General features: G+C 34.2%; 1 protein-coding gene across 1 annotated transcript; it reads left to right on the top strand.

Annotated features, from left to right (window-relative positions):
* Positions 938-15,195, top strand: LOC109707932 (aspartyl protease family protein 1-like). The gene is made up of 13 exons (XM_020229475.1): positions 938-1,398; positions 2,974-3,076; positions 3,241-3,402; positions 3,497-3,609; positions 10,244-10,379; positions 12,329-12,552; positions 12,672-12,896; positions 13,023-13,158; positions 13,252-13,325; positions 13,424-13,523; positions 13,623-13,683; positions 14,327-14,398; positions 14,494-15,195. Exons 1-13 carry the CDS (start codon positions 1,112-1,114, stop codon positions 14,718-14,720), a joined length of 1,920 nt encoding a protein of 639 aa, XP_020085064.1. The 5' UTR covers positions 938-1,111; the 3' UTR covers positions 14,721-15,195.

Below are 15,206 nucleotides of genomic sequence, written 5' to 3'. Positions count from 1 at the left end.
ATGAGTTAAATTTTGTATTGTGTACACAATAACTTTTTCTGGCAACCAAATTCTGCATAGTAATGCAAATGAGGCGGATCCGGGCCGGGAGGGATCCCCCACCTCCTACTCTAATTCTTATCGGGTCGGGGGATTCAGGATGAATTAATTTTAACTCTATTTTTATCCTCACTTACGGCTTCATTTGGAACTGATCAAGATAGGAATACATTTTTAGCAGATCGAGACGGATCAGAAAAAAAACAAGGACTCTCTCGCTTTATGCTCTATTAAGATTCAAGACATGCTACATTTTTCTATAGTTTTGATTGCTACTTGCCGTCCCATTTGGAGCGAAAAGGGGCGGAAGCTATACCAACCTGGATCAATTGCATCTCCAATATTGCTTACTTTAGTTTCCATAAATATTTATTTTATAAAGGTATTTTAGAAAGTGAGAGATAATTTTGAAAATTTTGAATAGTACTAAGGAGTATATAAATAAAAGTCCCCATAAAATTTTTTTAAAAATTATTTAATAAATAGCATCTAAATTTGATAAATTATATATGAGCATTACAATTAGTATTTTTAAAATTTTTAAGATCCATATAATGATAGTAGGCAAAGCAAAGCTGGGGCGAAAATATATAAAGATAATTTTCTTCATTTTTTGGTGGAAGAATAGAAAATATATCATAGTGGACTAATTTTGAAATACGAAACGCGCTATTACTTACGTAAAAAACATAAATAAAATATTTTGCTATCATAATTTTTTTTACTGTACGCGACGTAATCTCCTGCAATCTCAATAGATTAACATAATTGATTTTATGGATAGCTGTTGATGTCATTGCATCACTTTCCTTCCTAGTAACCACAAACGTGTCTAGATTCAATTGGGAAGCCTGTCAACGCATTTGCCTACATCCACAACAGACTGCACTCTTTTCCGTTCCCAAACCGTCTGAGATTCCTTCAGAAATTGCCGCCATCCTTCTCTCTCTGACTTTCCACTCCCCCTCTCTCTTTTCCTCTGCTTTTCATCTCTCTCTCTTTTTTCTCTACTATATATAGTATAGTCTAAGTGCAACTTACAACAAAGAGAGAGAAAAAAAAAAAAGAGGAGATGGAGAAAGTATCAGCTTTCAATGCAATGTCGTGCGTTTTATTCTTATTTTCATTATTCTTCTTCTCCTTGTGGTTCGGGTTCTCGGAGGCGCAGCTTCCGATTCCTGCGAGGATCGACGGATTCGTGTATAGAAAAGCTCCGGTCTGGGGCCGGTCGGTGGTCGTCGAGGCTTTTCTCGATCCTCTTTGCCCCGATAGCCGCGACTCGTGGCCGCCGCTGAAGCAGGCGATAAGCTACTATTCCTCCGCCCGCGTCGCCGTCGTCGCCCATCCCTTTCCTCTTCCGTGAGTCGCCTTGATCTCTCTCTCTCTTTCTCTAGCTTAGTTATAGATTACTTTTCTATGAAAAGAAATGCATCAGAACGATCTAAACTTTGTGAGAATCGAATGCGCTTTGACTTTTAGTCGGTAAATTCTAATATTTTAAAATTCACATTATGAATTATAATTCTGGTAAAATTTAAGTGAAATTTTTTTTTATATTTTTTGATTAATTTATGCATATGTGATTTCGTTCCGATTTTCCATACAGGTTCTTGTGATTTGGAGTGGTAGAGAACTATGAAACTATCATGTCACATGCCGAAGACTCAAAACTTGACTTAAACAACTACGTTTCTGTAAAAATTTAAGTTGATAGAAAACGGTACTTCAGTATTTCACAATCCATAAGAAACTTAATATACTGTATTTTGTTTTCTTTCTTTATTTTGATTTTTCCTTTTAGAGTGAACTAGTTTTGTTATGCTTCTGCTTTATGTGGCCATGTTTGTCGAATATATAAAATATATAAATTAAAAATATTATTCTCTAGTAGCTTAATTTTTGAAGAAAATAACAATTTTTGTTTACATTAATTTAACATTATATCAGCACAGCAGGTTCTGACTTCGAGTCCCACCAGCTCCCTAACTTTATTTAATTTTCTCATATTTAATTATTCCACGTTTTTGACCTATCAAAATATCTCGAATCCAAACACCATTAGGACGAATGGCATAAGATTCTTTTGCGATTTTCGTTTCCTCTTTATATTCCGATTCGCAACAATGTGTCTGCTATAAGATTAGGAATATTCTGCAGTTCCTGTCCTTTTAATGCTCTATTGTTCTCTGTTCACTTGTACTTTTCTTATCCTAACACCAATAAAATTTTGTTTACTCTTTCATTATATGACTCTTTGTATTATTCATTTTTGTGGGATGTTCCTTCTTTTATCTCTAGTTTCAAATTTTGATCTTTCTATTTAAGAAACATTAGCAGGTATCTATTGTTCCTCGCCTATCCTTCCTTCTTTTCTATCCATTGTGCTTTCATACATTTAGCTTGCTTTAGTTGAGAGGAAAATTTTTATAACAAGTCGCGGAATATCAAGTTGGCGGGGAGGCCAAATTGGGCCAAATCATGGTCAAGTGGGTACTGTGTCTATACGTTTTAAGTGAATTGGTTACTTCCCCTCTAACAGCCTAAGTTTTAGAAATTATGATCAGCGCCAACGATCAAACAAGTGATATAAGAGCACGCCAAGAGTTCGATTCCCGCATTCTGCAATTTGTGCAGGTGTTGCAGCCCCTTTAAGTATTAAGATTTCTACATGAACTTAATGTTACAGATGCAATGCAGATCAAATAAGTTAACTAAACAATTTTTCCGAATCGAAGATCTAAACATCCCTCGATTCTCCCTCGTCTCTTATTTTTAAGATTTTCAGATCAGTAGATTGCATTTATTAACATTTCACTACTGCAGAAAAAGGCAGAGACTTTTGTTAGCTAGCATTTGATATGTTCTTATCGCGTTTCAGAAACCTGTTTTTTTTGTTCTTCGAGATAAAAGATTATGTTTGGATGCAATATGCAGTTACCACAGCAACGCGTTTACGGCGTGCCGTTCGCTTCACATCGCAAACAAGCTAAATGCATCCTCAACATTTCCCTTGCTAGAGCTCTTCTTCAAGTATCAGGTAGTTCAAATAACTGCAGTTGTTTTTGCCCTGTTCATAATTCTTATCATGTTTGTATAGCCATTAGTATCAGATTTTTTTTTTCCCCTCTTTTTTCCTGTTTTATGATTTGATTAGTGCAAATTTCGCCATTTTTTCTGTTATCGTACGACCGCGTCGCGCAGGAGAAGTACTACAATGCACCGACTTACAGACTGTCGAGGGCTTCGATAACTGGCGATTTCGTGAATCTGGCAGCGACTGTCGTCGGTGAAAACTCGCTGCCTGCGCTAAAATCAGGTTTCAACGATTCGCAGACTGATAATGCCGCGAGAATTTCCTTCAAGGTGCGAAACAGCTACTTTAGTACTTCTCATCACATCATTTTCAATTCCAAATCCAACGCGTCTTAGTTGCATTACGACGTGTTCTGATTCGCAGTACGGGTGCTCGCGAGGCGTGACTGGAACTCCTTTCTTCTTTGTCAACGGAATGCAGCTCCAGGACTCCGGCGAGCCGCTGGATTACAAGAACTGGAGAAGCATTCTCGATCAGTTGCTGGGGAATAAAACCGTCGAAGGCGAAAATGTTTGAGTTTCCATGCTTAGGTTTTGGTACAAAAGCAACAAGTAAGCTGAATCAGTGCTTGTGTAGAGCAGAAACATTTGATTCAGTTTGTAAGATCTACTTTGCAGATGAGTTTTTGCTGCTTGTTTCAGATGATAAATTAGCCAAAATAAAGGGGGGGAAACAAAGGAATTTTATAAGATTACAACTCATTGTTGAATGTGTTCTCTTTTGCTGATATGATTCACTTTTAAATGTAATCTAACCATTGTAACACAAAATTTGTTTGAGTGTAGGTGTTTTGGTTTCTGGAGAAGATTCGGAGAAATAATTTTCTGACTGGAAAAATATTTTTCGTTCGTTTGGTTTATAGGAAAAGTAAGTTCTCTAGATTTTTTTTTTTTTTTTCAAATTTTATGGAAAGGTAATATTTTTATTTTTTGAATTATTCATTCAGAAAATGAATATTGTGGAAAAGAGTGTTTTCTGTAGAAAACTTTTTTCTTTTATTATTATTTTTTTTTGAGAGATAGGTAGCATGCTACCCGCTTCATTTATTTCATTTAAAAATAAACTTAGCTAAAAATGTCAATCAACTAAGATTCGAACTTGACATCTCGGATACCAATCACCAAACTCTTTGCGACTTGCGCTAAGAACGGTTGATAACTTTTTTTCTTTTATTGCAAAATAGTTTTGCATGCTTTTTAGAAGAACTAAATGCTTCCCTTAGATTAGGTTAATATGAATTAACCATTTGACTTTGGATAGTGGCCTTGTGGATACTTGAGTTTCTTTTTCTCTTTTTTTTTGAGAGAGAGATAGATAGCACGCTATCTGCTTCGTTTATTTCATTGAAATATAAATCAACTAGGATTCGAACTTGGGAACTCCGATACCAACCATCAAGTCCTTTGCCACTTGCTCTAGGGACGGTCAATTGGATACCTGAGTTTCAAAACTTCAAATTGTGTATTTTTTAATTCTCTTCCTTTCAATGAACCACACTAAGGAGCCGTTTTGTTGAATGTAATTAGAAACACAGTATAGTTAGAGATGAATACTGTTAGAAATATAATAGTCGTAACTATATATATTTTGTTTGGTTGGATATAGTAGAAGGCGTTGCAACTATAAATTATATGTTTGATTGCATATTATTGAGAAGTGTATTTAAAAACTTTTATAACTTTATAATTTTTTGTTGGTGTGATTACTTCCAATGTAGAAAATTTTTTTATTTAAAAATAATTAGGGATGTAAGTTTACCTCCGGTTTAAATTTACATTCTTCAATTGGAGTTGGAACTACGACAAATTTGAACGTAGTTTGAACCAGTTGGATCTCCTCATACAGTTCTAACTGCAGTAATTAGACTCAAATGCATGAAACAAAATACTGGATTTGGAATTGCAGGTAGTTATAATTGCAGTGCAATTACAACTATATGCAGTAAAACATTCCCTAAGATTCGCCCTTTATTCTTGCATTTTTTTTTAAAAAAAGAATCATTATAATAATATAGATATTTATTTATATTTAACTCTTGCTTCATGACAATATTTATGTTTATGGTAACTAAAGTATGACCCCCTCTGACCCTGCTCTGTTCTTCCAAATTTTTTTTTTAAGAAAAAGAAAAGAAAAGAAAAGAAAAGAAATTATATACATGTGAGATCCCTGAACAATATGGAAATATAAATCATTATTTGAACTTTAAAAGTCAAAATAAAAATGAACTTATATAATTTTTTTAACTATTTTTAACAACCACTTAATCCATAATTCTATTAGTTTTTCTTAACAACATCCAATCTCATAAAAGTCAAATTATTTACAAGCTCTTACAATTATCCAAATACTTTTTGAAAAATAGGCATTTAATTCATTTGGTTTTCGCGCAATTGAAGATTGTTAAATAAAACTTAAGTTTTGATGCTTAATTTTATTAATTATAGAAAAACAGATGTTTTTTTTTTTATATTTTAAAATTTTACAAGATCATATACAGGACGTACGATTAAAATGACTACTTAATAAGTAACTTCACTTCAGAAGAGGGTTGATTAAACTATTTTTGGTAAAGCTTAGTAAACAAATTATAAAAATTTACAGTTTTAGATACTGTTTGAATTTATTGCCTTTTTTTTTATTTTGTAAATAAAATTTTTATATAATAATCATAGGAGTGAATGGTGAATTACTTTCGATCTTGCCTTTTAAGTTATTTATTTCTCAACAAAATAAAATTTAAAACTATTTTTTCTTTTTTTTTATTTTCTTTTTTTTTTAAGTTGTCACCATCATTGGCTAAGGTGCGTGTACCGCAATCTAATCAAAGCACCGCCTCGGTCCGTTCGGTTCGATTTTTGTAGTATTTTGAAAAATTGAATTGAATCGAATTAAAGGTATAAACTTTTAAACTGAACCAAACCAAAATAATTCGGTCCGTTCAATTCGATTTATTTGTCTTTGGCAAAATAATTTTATTTAAAATATAATCATGATTGATATAATGTTAAAAATTATGGCTAACATATAATTAATTACAAAAAGTTTAGTTTATTCACGTTATTTGAATTTTTAGTTTATAATTTTACACCCTAAAAGTGACATCACAAGTGACATCAGCGAGCTTATCCCAATCATACAACTACTCTTTGTACTCCACACTCTCTACCCATTCCACCATAAAAAAAATAAAAGGAAAAACTTCAAAAACCCCCTTATGGTTTCACTCTTTCTCACTTTCGCACTTTAGTACCCTGTGGTATCAAGTTAGTACCCTGTGGTTTCGCACTTTCTCACTTTTATACTCTGTGGTTTAAAGTATATCAAGTTAGTACCCTGTGGTTTTGCACTTTCTCACTTTAGTACCTTGTGGTTTAATATTTCATTAAGAGAACAATAAAACCACAGGGTACTAACTTGATACAAAAATAAAACCACTGAGTACTAACTTGATACAAAAATAAAATCACTGAGTGCTAACTTGATACACTTTAAATCACAGGTACTAAAGTGAGAAAGCGCGAAACCACAGAGTACTAACTTGATACACTTTAAACCACAAGGTACTAAAATGAAAAAAAAAAGTGCCAAACCACATGGGATTTTTTAAAGTTTTTTCAAAATAAAATTTTTTTTTTAAAAAAATTAGAAATGTATAAAGAGCATCTCCACTATGACACATCTATAACATACATGAATTCTCAGTTTTCGAACAGGTGGCGAGCGTGGAGGCGCGGGCAGGGGTGAGCGCGGGGCGCGGGCAGGCGGGCCGGGTGGCGGGGAGAGGAGCGGGAGAGGGAGAGGAGAGGAGAGGGTGGGGCCCAGCCGAGAGGAGAGGAGAGGGAGATTGAGATGGATTTTTTTTTTTTTTGTCTCTTTTTATGTCTTTAATATTTTTTTTTTGAGAGAGATAGTTAGCATGCTACCGCTTCGTTTATTTCATTTAGAAATGAACTTAGCTAGAAATGTGAATCAACTAGGATTCGAACTTGGTCTCTTTAATTTTTCTCTTTAATTTTTTTATATATTTGTTCTTTAATATATGATTAAAAAAATTTATAATTTTTTTCATTTAATCTAAATTTTTATTTATTTTTAATAAAAATTGAAAATATATAAATAATTTTTAAATAAGTTAAATTTATTTGTATTAAATATAAATTTTAATTAAGCCTGAATAAAAAAATTATTAAAAATATATAAAAAAGAAGAAAGAAAATTTAAAAATGAAACATTAAAAAAGTTAAAAAAAAATAAAAATTAAAGGATAAGATAGATAAAAGAAGAATAGAGGAAAAAATGTAAGAACAATAAATTATTTTTTCTAAAAATTATATATAATTATAATAATAATTTCTCTCTCTCTTCTTAATTTTTTCCTCACTTATTATTTTTTAAAATTCAATAAGGATCCAGTGCGGGTGGGACTCAGCAGGGGAGAGAGGAGGGAGGTTTTTTTTTTTTTTTCCTCTGATTTCAATTTTTTTTTTTTTGTTCATGTACATAGAAGAAAATTTATAATGTTTTTTAAGTCTAATCTATTTTTTTATTTTGTACTATAAAAATTTAAAATATATAAATAAATTTTAAATAGTTTATATTATTTGTATTAAATATAAATTTTAAATTTACAATATTGAGCATTTAGATATATCTAGATTATACATTAAAAAATAAAAAAAGATTGATAGAGTTTAAATTAATTTTATATTTTATAAAATTTAATTGCGAGAATTGTCAAAATATCGTTGACTTGCTCAAATCTAACATATAAAAAGTTGGATAAAAAAAATTGGACGATTGGATTTACACTTTCGTCCTTAAAAATATAAGACGAATAACACTTTAATCCCTACATTTTAATGTATTATGATTTAAATTATGAGATATGTGACATTTTTATTCTCAAATTTTAATTAGTTGTTTATTTTTCAGTTGTTTATTTTATATAATTTTTTAACTCTTTGTTTTGTTATTTTTAAATTTATTTATTTATTTATTTATTTCTATGAAGTCGTTCCGTCGCAACGCGCTGGTCCTTCACTATTTTTGAAATGAACTCCTTATAAGTATTTTTGCTTTGAATGAGATTTCTCAACTTCTATTTTTTTTTTTAATTTGAATCTTTTTATATTTAGTTAAATTCAAATTTTTATTAAATTTATTAGTTCTATTAACTTATTACTCGTTAATTAATCTAGTTTTATTTGTGAAACCTCAAAATACAAAAAATTCTAATTTTTAAGCATCACGATGAAAAAAATAGAATTAATTCATCCTCAATTTTTATATTTTTTTCATATACTAGAATAAAATGTAGAGATTACTTTTTTGTATTTCAAAGTTTGTGTAATTAATAATAGGGTTGGCAATCGACTTAATATGAGCATTAGATCAATCACTGGTGTAATAAACGAGCCAAATACAAGCTGAGGTCACGTTAATTATGTTCAGTTCCATATAGCTCGAAATTTATTTTATATATATATATAATAAAATGTAATATAATTTTTTACTATTTGAATTTTAGGGCGATCCAAATATAAAGAGACCTACATTTTGTGAATTCTATTTATTTGATTAAGATTCTAATTTTCTAATATGTTTCTAACTTTTCATCCAATAATAAGACTGATAATTTAACTTATTATTCGCTAGCGAGCTCGTATTCATTTCGTTAATAAATAAACTGTACATGAGCTGAATTTTTAACTTGATATTAATTGAGCTAGCCCCAACTGGCACTTGTTCGGCTCGTTGACTGTTCTAATAAATGACTTTAATTGAGAACAAAAACTACTTAACTATTTAATAAAGTGCATGAAGTGCACATTTATAAAAGTAAAAAAAAAATTAGAAGGTTTTGTGCAAAAGTGATAAAGATTAGGGGTTTTGTTGCGTTTTGCTCCCCGTGAGCCCCACAATTCCATCTTTTATTTATGGGAAAACTTCAAAAACCCCCCCTGTGGTTTCATGCATTCTCACTTTAGTACCCTGTGGTTTAAAACGTATCAATTTGCTCCCCTGTTGTTTCGTTTTTATCTTTTCAGAAGCTTTTTCGTTAATATTTCGTTAAATTATATACAAAAAACTTCAGATAACCATCTATGTTTATCGAATATTCACTTTAGTATCCTTTAATTTTAATTTTGTTACTGATTTAAGAAAAAAAAATAATAAAATTGATAACAAAAAGAAAAAAATGAAACCACAGGGGGGCAAATTGATACGTTTTAAACCACAGGGTATGAAAGTGAGAATGCATGAAACCACAGGGGGGGTTTTTGAAGTTTTCCCTTTATTTATTAAGAAAGCGCCCACCGACCACCACCACAACCTCCGCGGACACTCGTCTACGTCTCTCCATCTTAATAATAATCATCATCATCATAATAAATAATAATAATAATAAATAATTGATAATAATAGTAATAAATTATTATTAATAAATTATTATTAGTACTATTTAAGACTCTCTCCCTTACAAGTGTAAAATTTCGAACCAATTTTCTGAGAAATTTGGGGGGAAAAGGAAAGAGCGGCGAAATCCCGACGACGACGACGACGACGACGACGACGACGACGAATTCTTGTAAACCCTAACCCTAGATGCCTCTTCTTCTAGGGTTTCACCTCTCTTGATCCCCTTCTACCCCCAATCCCTATGGCCTCTCTCCTCTCTCCCTTCTTCCTCGTCCTCACCGCTCTCTCCTTCTTCATTGCCGCGAGCGGCGGCGGCAAGGGCGGCGGCGGCGGCGGCGGCGGTGGTGGCGGGAGGTTAGGGTTAGGGTTGCACCACCGGTTCTCCGCGCCGGTGAGACGGTGGGTGGAGTCGAGGCGTGAGGCAACGGAGGCGGCAGGCGCAGAAGGTGGTAAGACGGGCGAAGACGCCAGAATAAGGCTGATGGTGGTGGTGGTGGCGGCGGCGCCGCCCCCGCCGTCACTTTCTCCGAGGGCAACGCCACCATTAAGGTCAGCTCCCTTGGATTGTAAGGCCCTTCCCTCCTCCTTCCTTGATTCTTTTACGTGCAAGGATTTTAGATTGGCTAGGGTTTTGGGGAACTGGGGTTCTTCATGGAGTGATTGGTTGTGGTTGTGTTTTGGGTGCAGTTTGTACTATGCGATGGTGTCGGTGGGCACTCCGAGCCTGACGTTCATGGTGGCACTCGACACCGGCAGCGATCTGTTCTGGCTGCCCTGTGATTGCAGTAGCTGTGCGCCGACCTCCTCCGCGAGCTATGGATTGGTAAGGTTTCTTTATCTCAGTTGAATGTGATTCTTTCTCTTGCTTTTCTTGCTTCAGTTTGATGTTAATGTAGGTTTCTATTGATCATCTCTCGGAATACGAAATGGTTTTTGGAAAGATGTGCCTCTTTTTCTACTTTGTCATTAGTACTTGGCCAAATTGATGTAGTTCTTTATTGAGAAGGTCACCTAGGTTGACACAGAGATGGACTCCCAGGAATCATGATCAATGCTATCGAACGGAGTTGAAATCTATATCTATATCTATCTATACCTCTATACCTATACATTATTCCTCTTAAATTTGCCACATGGCAACATGTCCTTCATTGTTGAGTGTGGGCTTTAATTAGAACCACATGGCAACATGTCCTTCATTGTTGAGTGTGGGCTCTAATTAGAACCAGCTCAAATCCTCCACATATTTTCTTCTTTTTTTGCTTGCATCGGACTGGATTTTTCTCTTTCTTTGTCTAAACCGAATTGGTTATTGTTAAGTGTGGGCTCTTCCGAACCGGCTCAAGTCTTCTATATATTTTTCTCTTTCTTTACTTGGAATGAACCTGATTTCTCTCTTCTTTATTTGAATCGAATCTGGTCAACCTTTTTTTTTTGGGCTTGAACCGAACCGGGTCACACCTCTATATTGAGCCGAACTGTTCTTCTTCATCTTCTTTTAGTTTTCTTTATCGACAAGATGAATCTCACCCTTTAACGTCGTTTCTTTCATTGCCTTTTTCTCTTCCTTTGTCATCGTTTTTATTTTTTTTTTCAATTATTTATCCGTCGCATCGCACGGGTTACTATACTAGTATTAACAAGAAAGCTCTTGCAAAGAATGGAATATTAAACTAATGTGATAATTATTGCTAGGTAGACTGTAACAAACTAGGGTGTTAAAAGGTTCAAAAGGGGACTGGCAGAACAGGGGATCTGTGAAAATTAGGGTAAGTGGGTAATTAACAAGGAGCGAACAGCAGGTATAACTGAAATTCCTAATCGAAGTAGGGCTAGTGGTGAGGGTTGTTGGCTGATTAGATTACGAAAATCATACTGCACAGTTTATAACAGCATTCAAATAGTAAATAACAGCATTCAAATAGTAAAAAAACATAAATCCCTTAAAACAGTGAATTCTTGAGCAAATTTAAGGCATTCTCTTTAGCCTGAAAGAGATAAAATAGTGATTTGAATTGAGAGTATCAAAACTTTGAATGATATTACACCGGATATCTCTCAAATTATTGTGTGGCTTTATTTTCCATATCACTTCTGTTTTTGTTTGTGTCTCTTCTAACTCAACTATAAGGGGGCCTTTGCCTTAATTCCAGTCAGATAGGTTGATCATAACCAAAATTTAAGTAATATAGGTTAACCATAGGTAAACCACTATGGTTTTTAAGTTATTTTTTAACTTATTTCTTACCATCTTATATGTTGTTGCATACTTTTGTTGTTCGGTAAATAGTAAGCCATAATATTTTTGGCTTGTAATTTCTCGCTTATTAAGGAAACGAATACACTGTCCACAATCTGTAAACAAACTTATTGGGTCTTGACTCTGGAGAGATCATTTTACTTATTTAAATGTTTGCTATCCAAGGAAACACAGAAAAGACACATGCATTTTGCATTACACACCTGTTAATATGTCTATCTGGTGAGATTATGTGATAGTTTGTGTAACTTTTATTTTTGTCGTGATGTATTAATCTTATTCATATTTTCATTGTCTTTTCTGTAGGTGTATAATGTATAAAGCTTGCTATCCTTTTTCTCTTTGTTACATTTGTATGTTGTCAAATGTGCTATTGTGCATTAACCCTTTGCCTTTTGACTCAACAATTTGTTGAGTTGTATTTGTAATAATACTAGTAACTTATGCTTAACATTTTGCCTAGAAAACCATGCAGATCGTCTGATATCACTTTCCAATGGCAGGAATTTGAGTCTAGCTTCTATAGTCCTAATATGTCATTGACAAGCCAAAGGGTGCCTTGTGGCAACGATTTTTGTGAACATCAAAATGAGTGCTCTGAGACAACGCAATGTCCATATAAGATCACCTATGTCTCCGCTGGCACCTCGTCTTCCGGTTTTCTTGTTGAGGATGTTTTGTACTTGACAACAGAGGATGCTCGTCCTGAAATTGTTGAGGCACAAATAGTGTTTGGGTAATGAAAATCTTCCTAAAAAAGTTTAGCCAGAGTTGTAACTGTTGTCACTTCACTTGTTATCTGCCCGCCTTATCCTCTAGATTTGGATGTTATTAAATGTTGGTTGGTTTCTGCAGTTGTGGGCAGGTTCAGACTGGCTCTTTCCTGGATGCCGCGGCTCCTAATGGTCTATTAGGACTGGGTATGGAAAAGATATCAGTCCCCAGCATTTTAGCAAGCAAAGGCCTCACATCTGATTCCTTTTCCATGTGCTTTGGACATGATGGTTTTGGGAGAATCAGTTTTGGAGACCAAGGCAGCTCAGACCAGGAAGAGACCCCACTTTATGTTAACCAGTTACAGTGAGTAGGCTTCTCTATCCTCTTTCGATCTGTCGCGATTTTCATTTCTCGCTAGAATAACATATTATGTTGGTTTTCACTAACCGCTCTATCTTTCTTTTTCTTCTTGGCATTTTCTGTTTGCAGCCCCACATACAACATCACTATAACTGGAATAAGTGTTGAGAACAGCTCTCTGAATTTGGATATCAGTACTTTTTTTGACACAGGAACCTCTTTCACATACTTGGCAGATCCAGCTTACTCATTTTTAACTGAGACTGTAAGTGAATCAAGTGATGAAACTTTATCTGGCAGTATTGGAAACACCGATACAGTGCTGATTCAACAGTTTTTGTTTGTTTTCCTTTTCCAGTTCGATGCACAGGTGCAACTAAACCGATATGCTACTGATTCTAGAATCCCTTTTGAGTACTGTTATTCCATGAGGTTATTCTTCTCTTTCTTTCAACTTCTTTATAGTGAAAATTTATTTCCTATGATTTATTCAGTAAGTATATATCTAATATGACTGAGTTTTTTCGCAGTTCAAATGATACCAAATTTCATGCTCCTAATCTTAGTTTCACAACAGAAGGTGGAAGCCTCTTTCCTGTCAGTGAACCAGGTATTGTCATCTCCATACAGGTAAGACTCTGCCCACATTTAATTTATACTCTGAAGCTTCTGAAGTCCTCATTAGTTAACAAAACTCTTCTTTTTTTCCCCCCCTCTCAACACATGCAGCAACATGAGTACATTTATTGTTTGGCCGTTGTGAGGAGCAACAAGTTGAATATCATTGGACGTAAGTCTTTTCTAAGTTCAGCAGTGTTAATTCATACAAAACCTTACTGAATTTTTTGGATTTTACGTACAATCAGTCATTCATATGATAATAGAACTATTACGTTGTTTTTCTTAACCTATGACCATGCCGCTGGACCAAGTTATTTTAGATGTTATGGATAAATCCATATCATATGCACCTGATTTGCTTTCTTAGAGGGCCCAGAAGATTGAAAAGTGCTTCCTCCATTGTTATGAATTGGCGGTTGGATTTGGCCACCATTTCCGGGGAAGCACTTGGCGGATTCTTCTTTGGTGGCAGTTTCCCCAGCATTTCAGAGCATCCGAAACGTAATCTCTAAGGGACTTTTGGATTTTCTTGAACTCCAAAGCATCAAAGCTAGTGTTTTGGGCAACGTGTTCCCAAGCTAAGCCTAAGTAGACTTGAATTATCATATTAACTTCGTGCTTTGCAGTTTCAAATTTCACTCATATCGATTATGCAGATGAGTTCTTTGGACTATTAATTAATATTCTCTTGTTTCTTCGGGGAGAAGATTATTATTATTATTATTATTATTATTATTATTAGTGTATTTTTGGTATTGTTGTTTATGATTCATTTTACTTCTCAGCTTATACATAGATTTAATGATGTGCAGAAAATTTCATGACTGGTCTTCGTGTCGTCTTTGATCGAGAAAGAAAGATACTTGGTTGGAAACCCTTCAACTGTAAGTAACATTTTTCAAGCAACTTCTGCAACTACGATGAAGATTATTGGGTAATGCATGACCTTTTCTTTTTTTTTCTTCTTTTTCAACTTCAGGCTACGATGTGGAAGAGTCAAGTTCCCTCACCGTGAATTCACATAATTCTTCTGTTCTCTCTCCTCTACCGAAAAGTTATACGCCCGAGGCCACAAGGGAGAGCGGAAACGGTACCGAAATCACTACACAGTTGACACCTTCTCTTAGCCATTCATCCCAATCTCATCTAAACTGCTTCAAGCCTGCCATTTTGGCGTATGCTTTTCTTGCTTTGGCCATTCTTTGATCATTTTCCTTTAATAACTCATATCAGATTAGTGCGATATAGATAAGATTAGCCAGATGCAGTATCCAAATTGGCATTGACACCATAGAGAAGTATATAGCTCTTCGACCCATGTAAATTTTTTTTACCTTTATTGTGCATATCCTTCGTTTCTTTCAGAGATGCCAGTTTTTTATGGCTCGGTAAAGTTATTTGGTCTTCTTTTTTTTTTTTTGTGTTGTCCCCAAATATATGAGAAGGAGTGTCGAATTATGTACAAGGTTTTGCTTTCTCAGTGACCATTTCTTTTTTCCCTTTACGGTGTTTACTCCATTTTGTGGCGTTATGTGTTGTTTTGTCATCTGTGGTGAATATAACAAGTTTCAAATTTCTGAGTTCGTGTCCAATTGTAACAGTTGTAAGTAGTAGTATTGCTTGTAACAATTTCTAGTGATGGCCAGATTTCAAACTGTTATTGTCATGCTGGTTGTGTTTATCATGTCATAT

The sequence above is a fragment of the Ananas comosus genome, linkage group 3 (genome assembly GCF_001540865.1).
Source record: "Ananas comosus cultivar F153 linkage group 3, ASM154086v1, whole genome shotgun sequence".
NCBI classification, from domain to species: domain Eukaryota; kingdom Viridiplantae; phylum Streptophyta; class Magnoliopsida; order Poales; family Bromeliaceae; genus Ananas; species Ananas comosus.
This window is presented reverse-complemented; position numbering and strand designations above follow the sequence as displayed.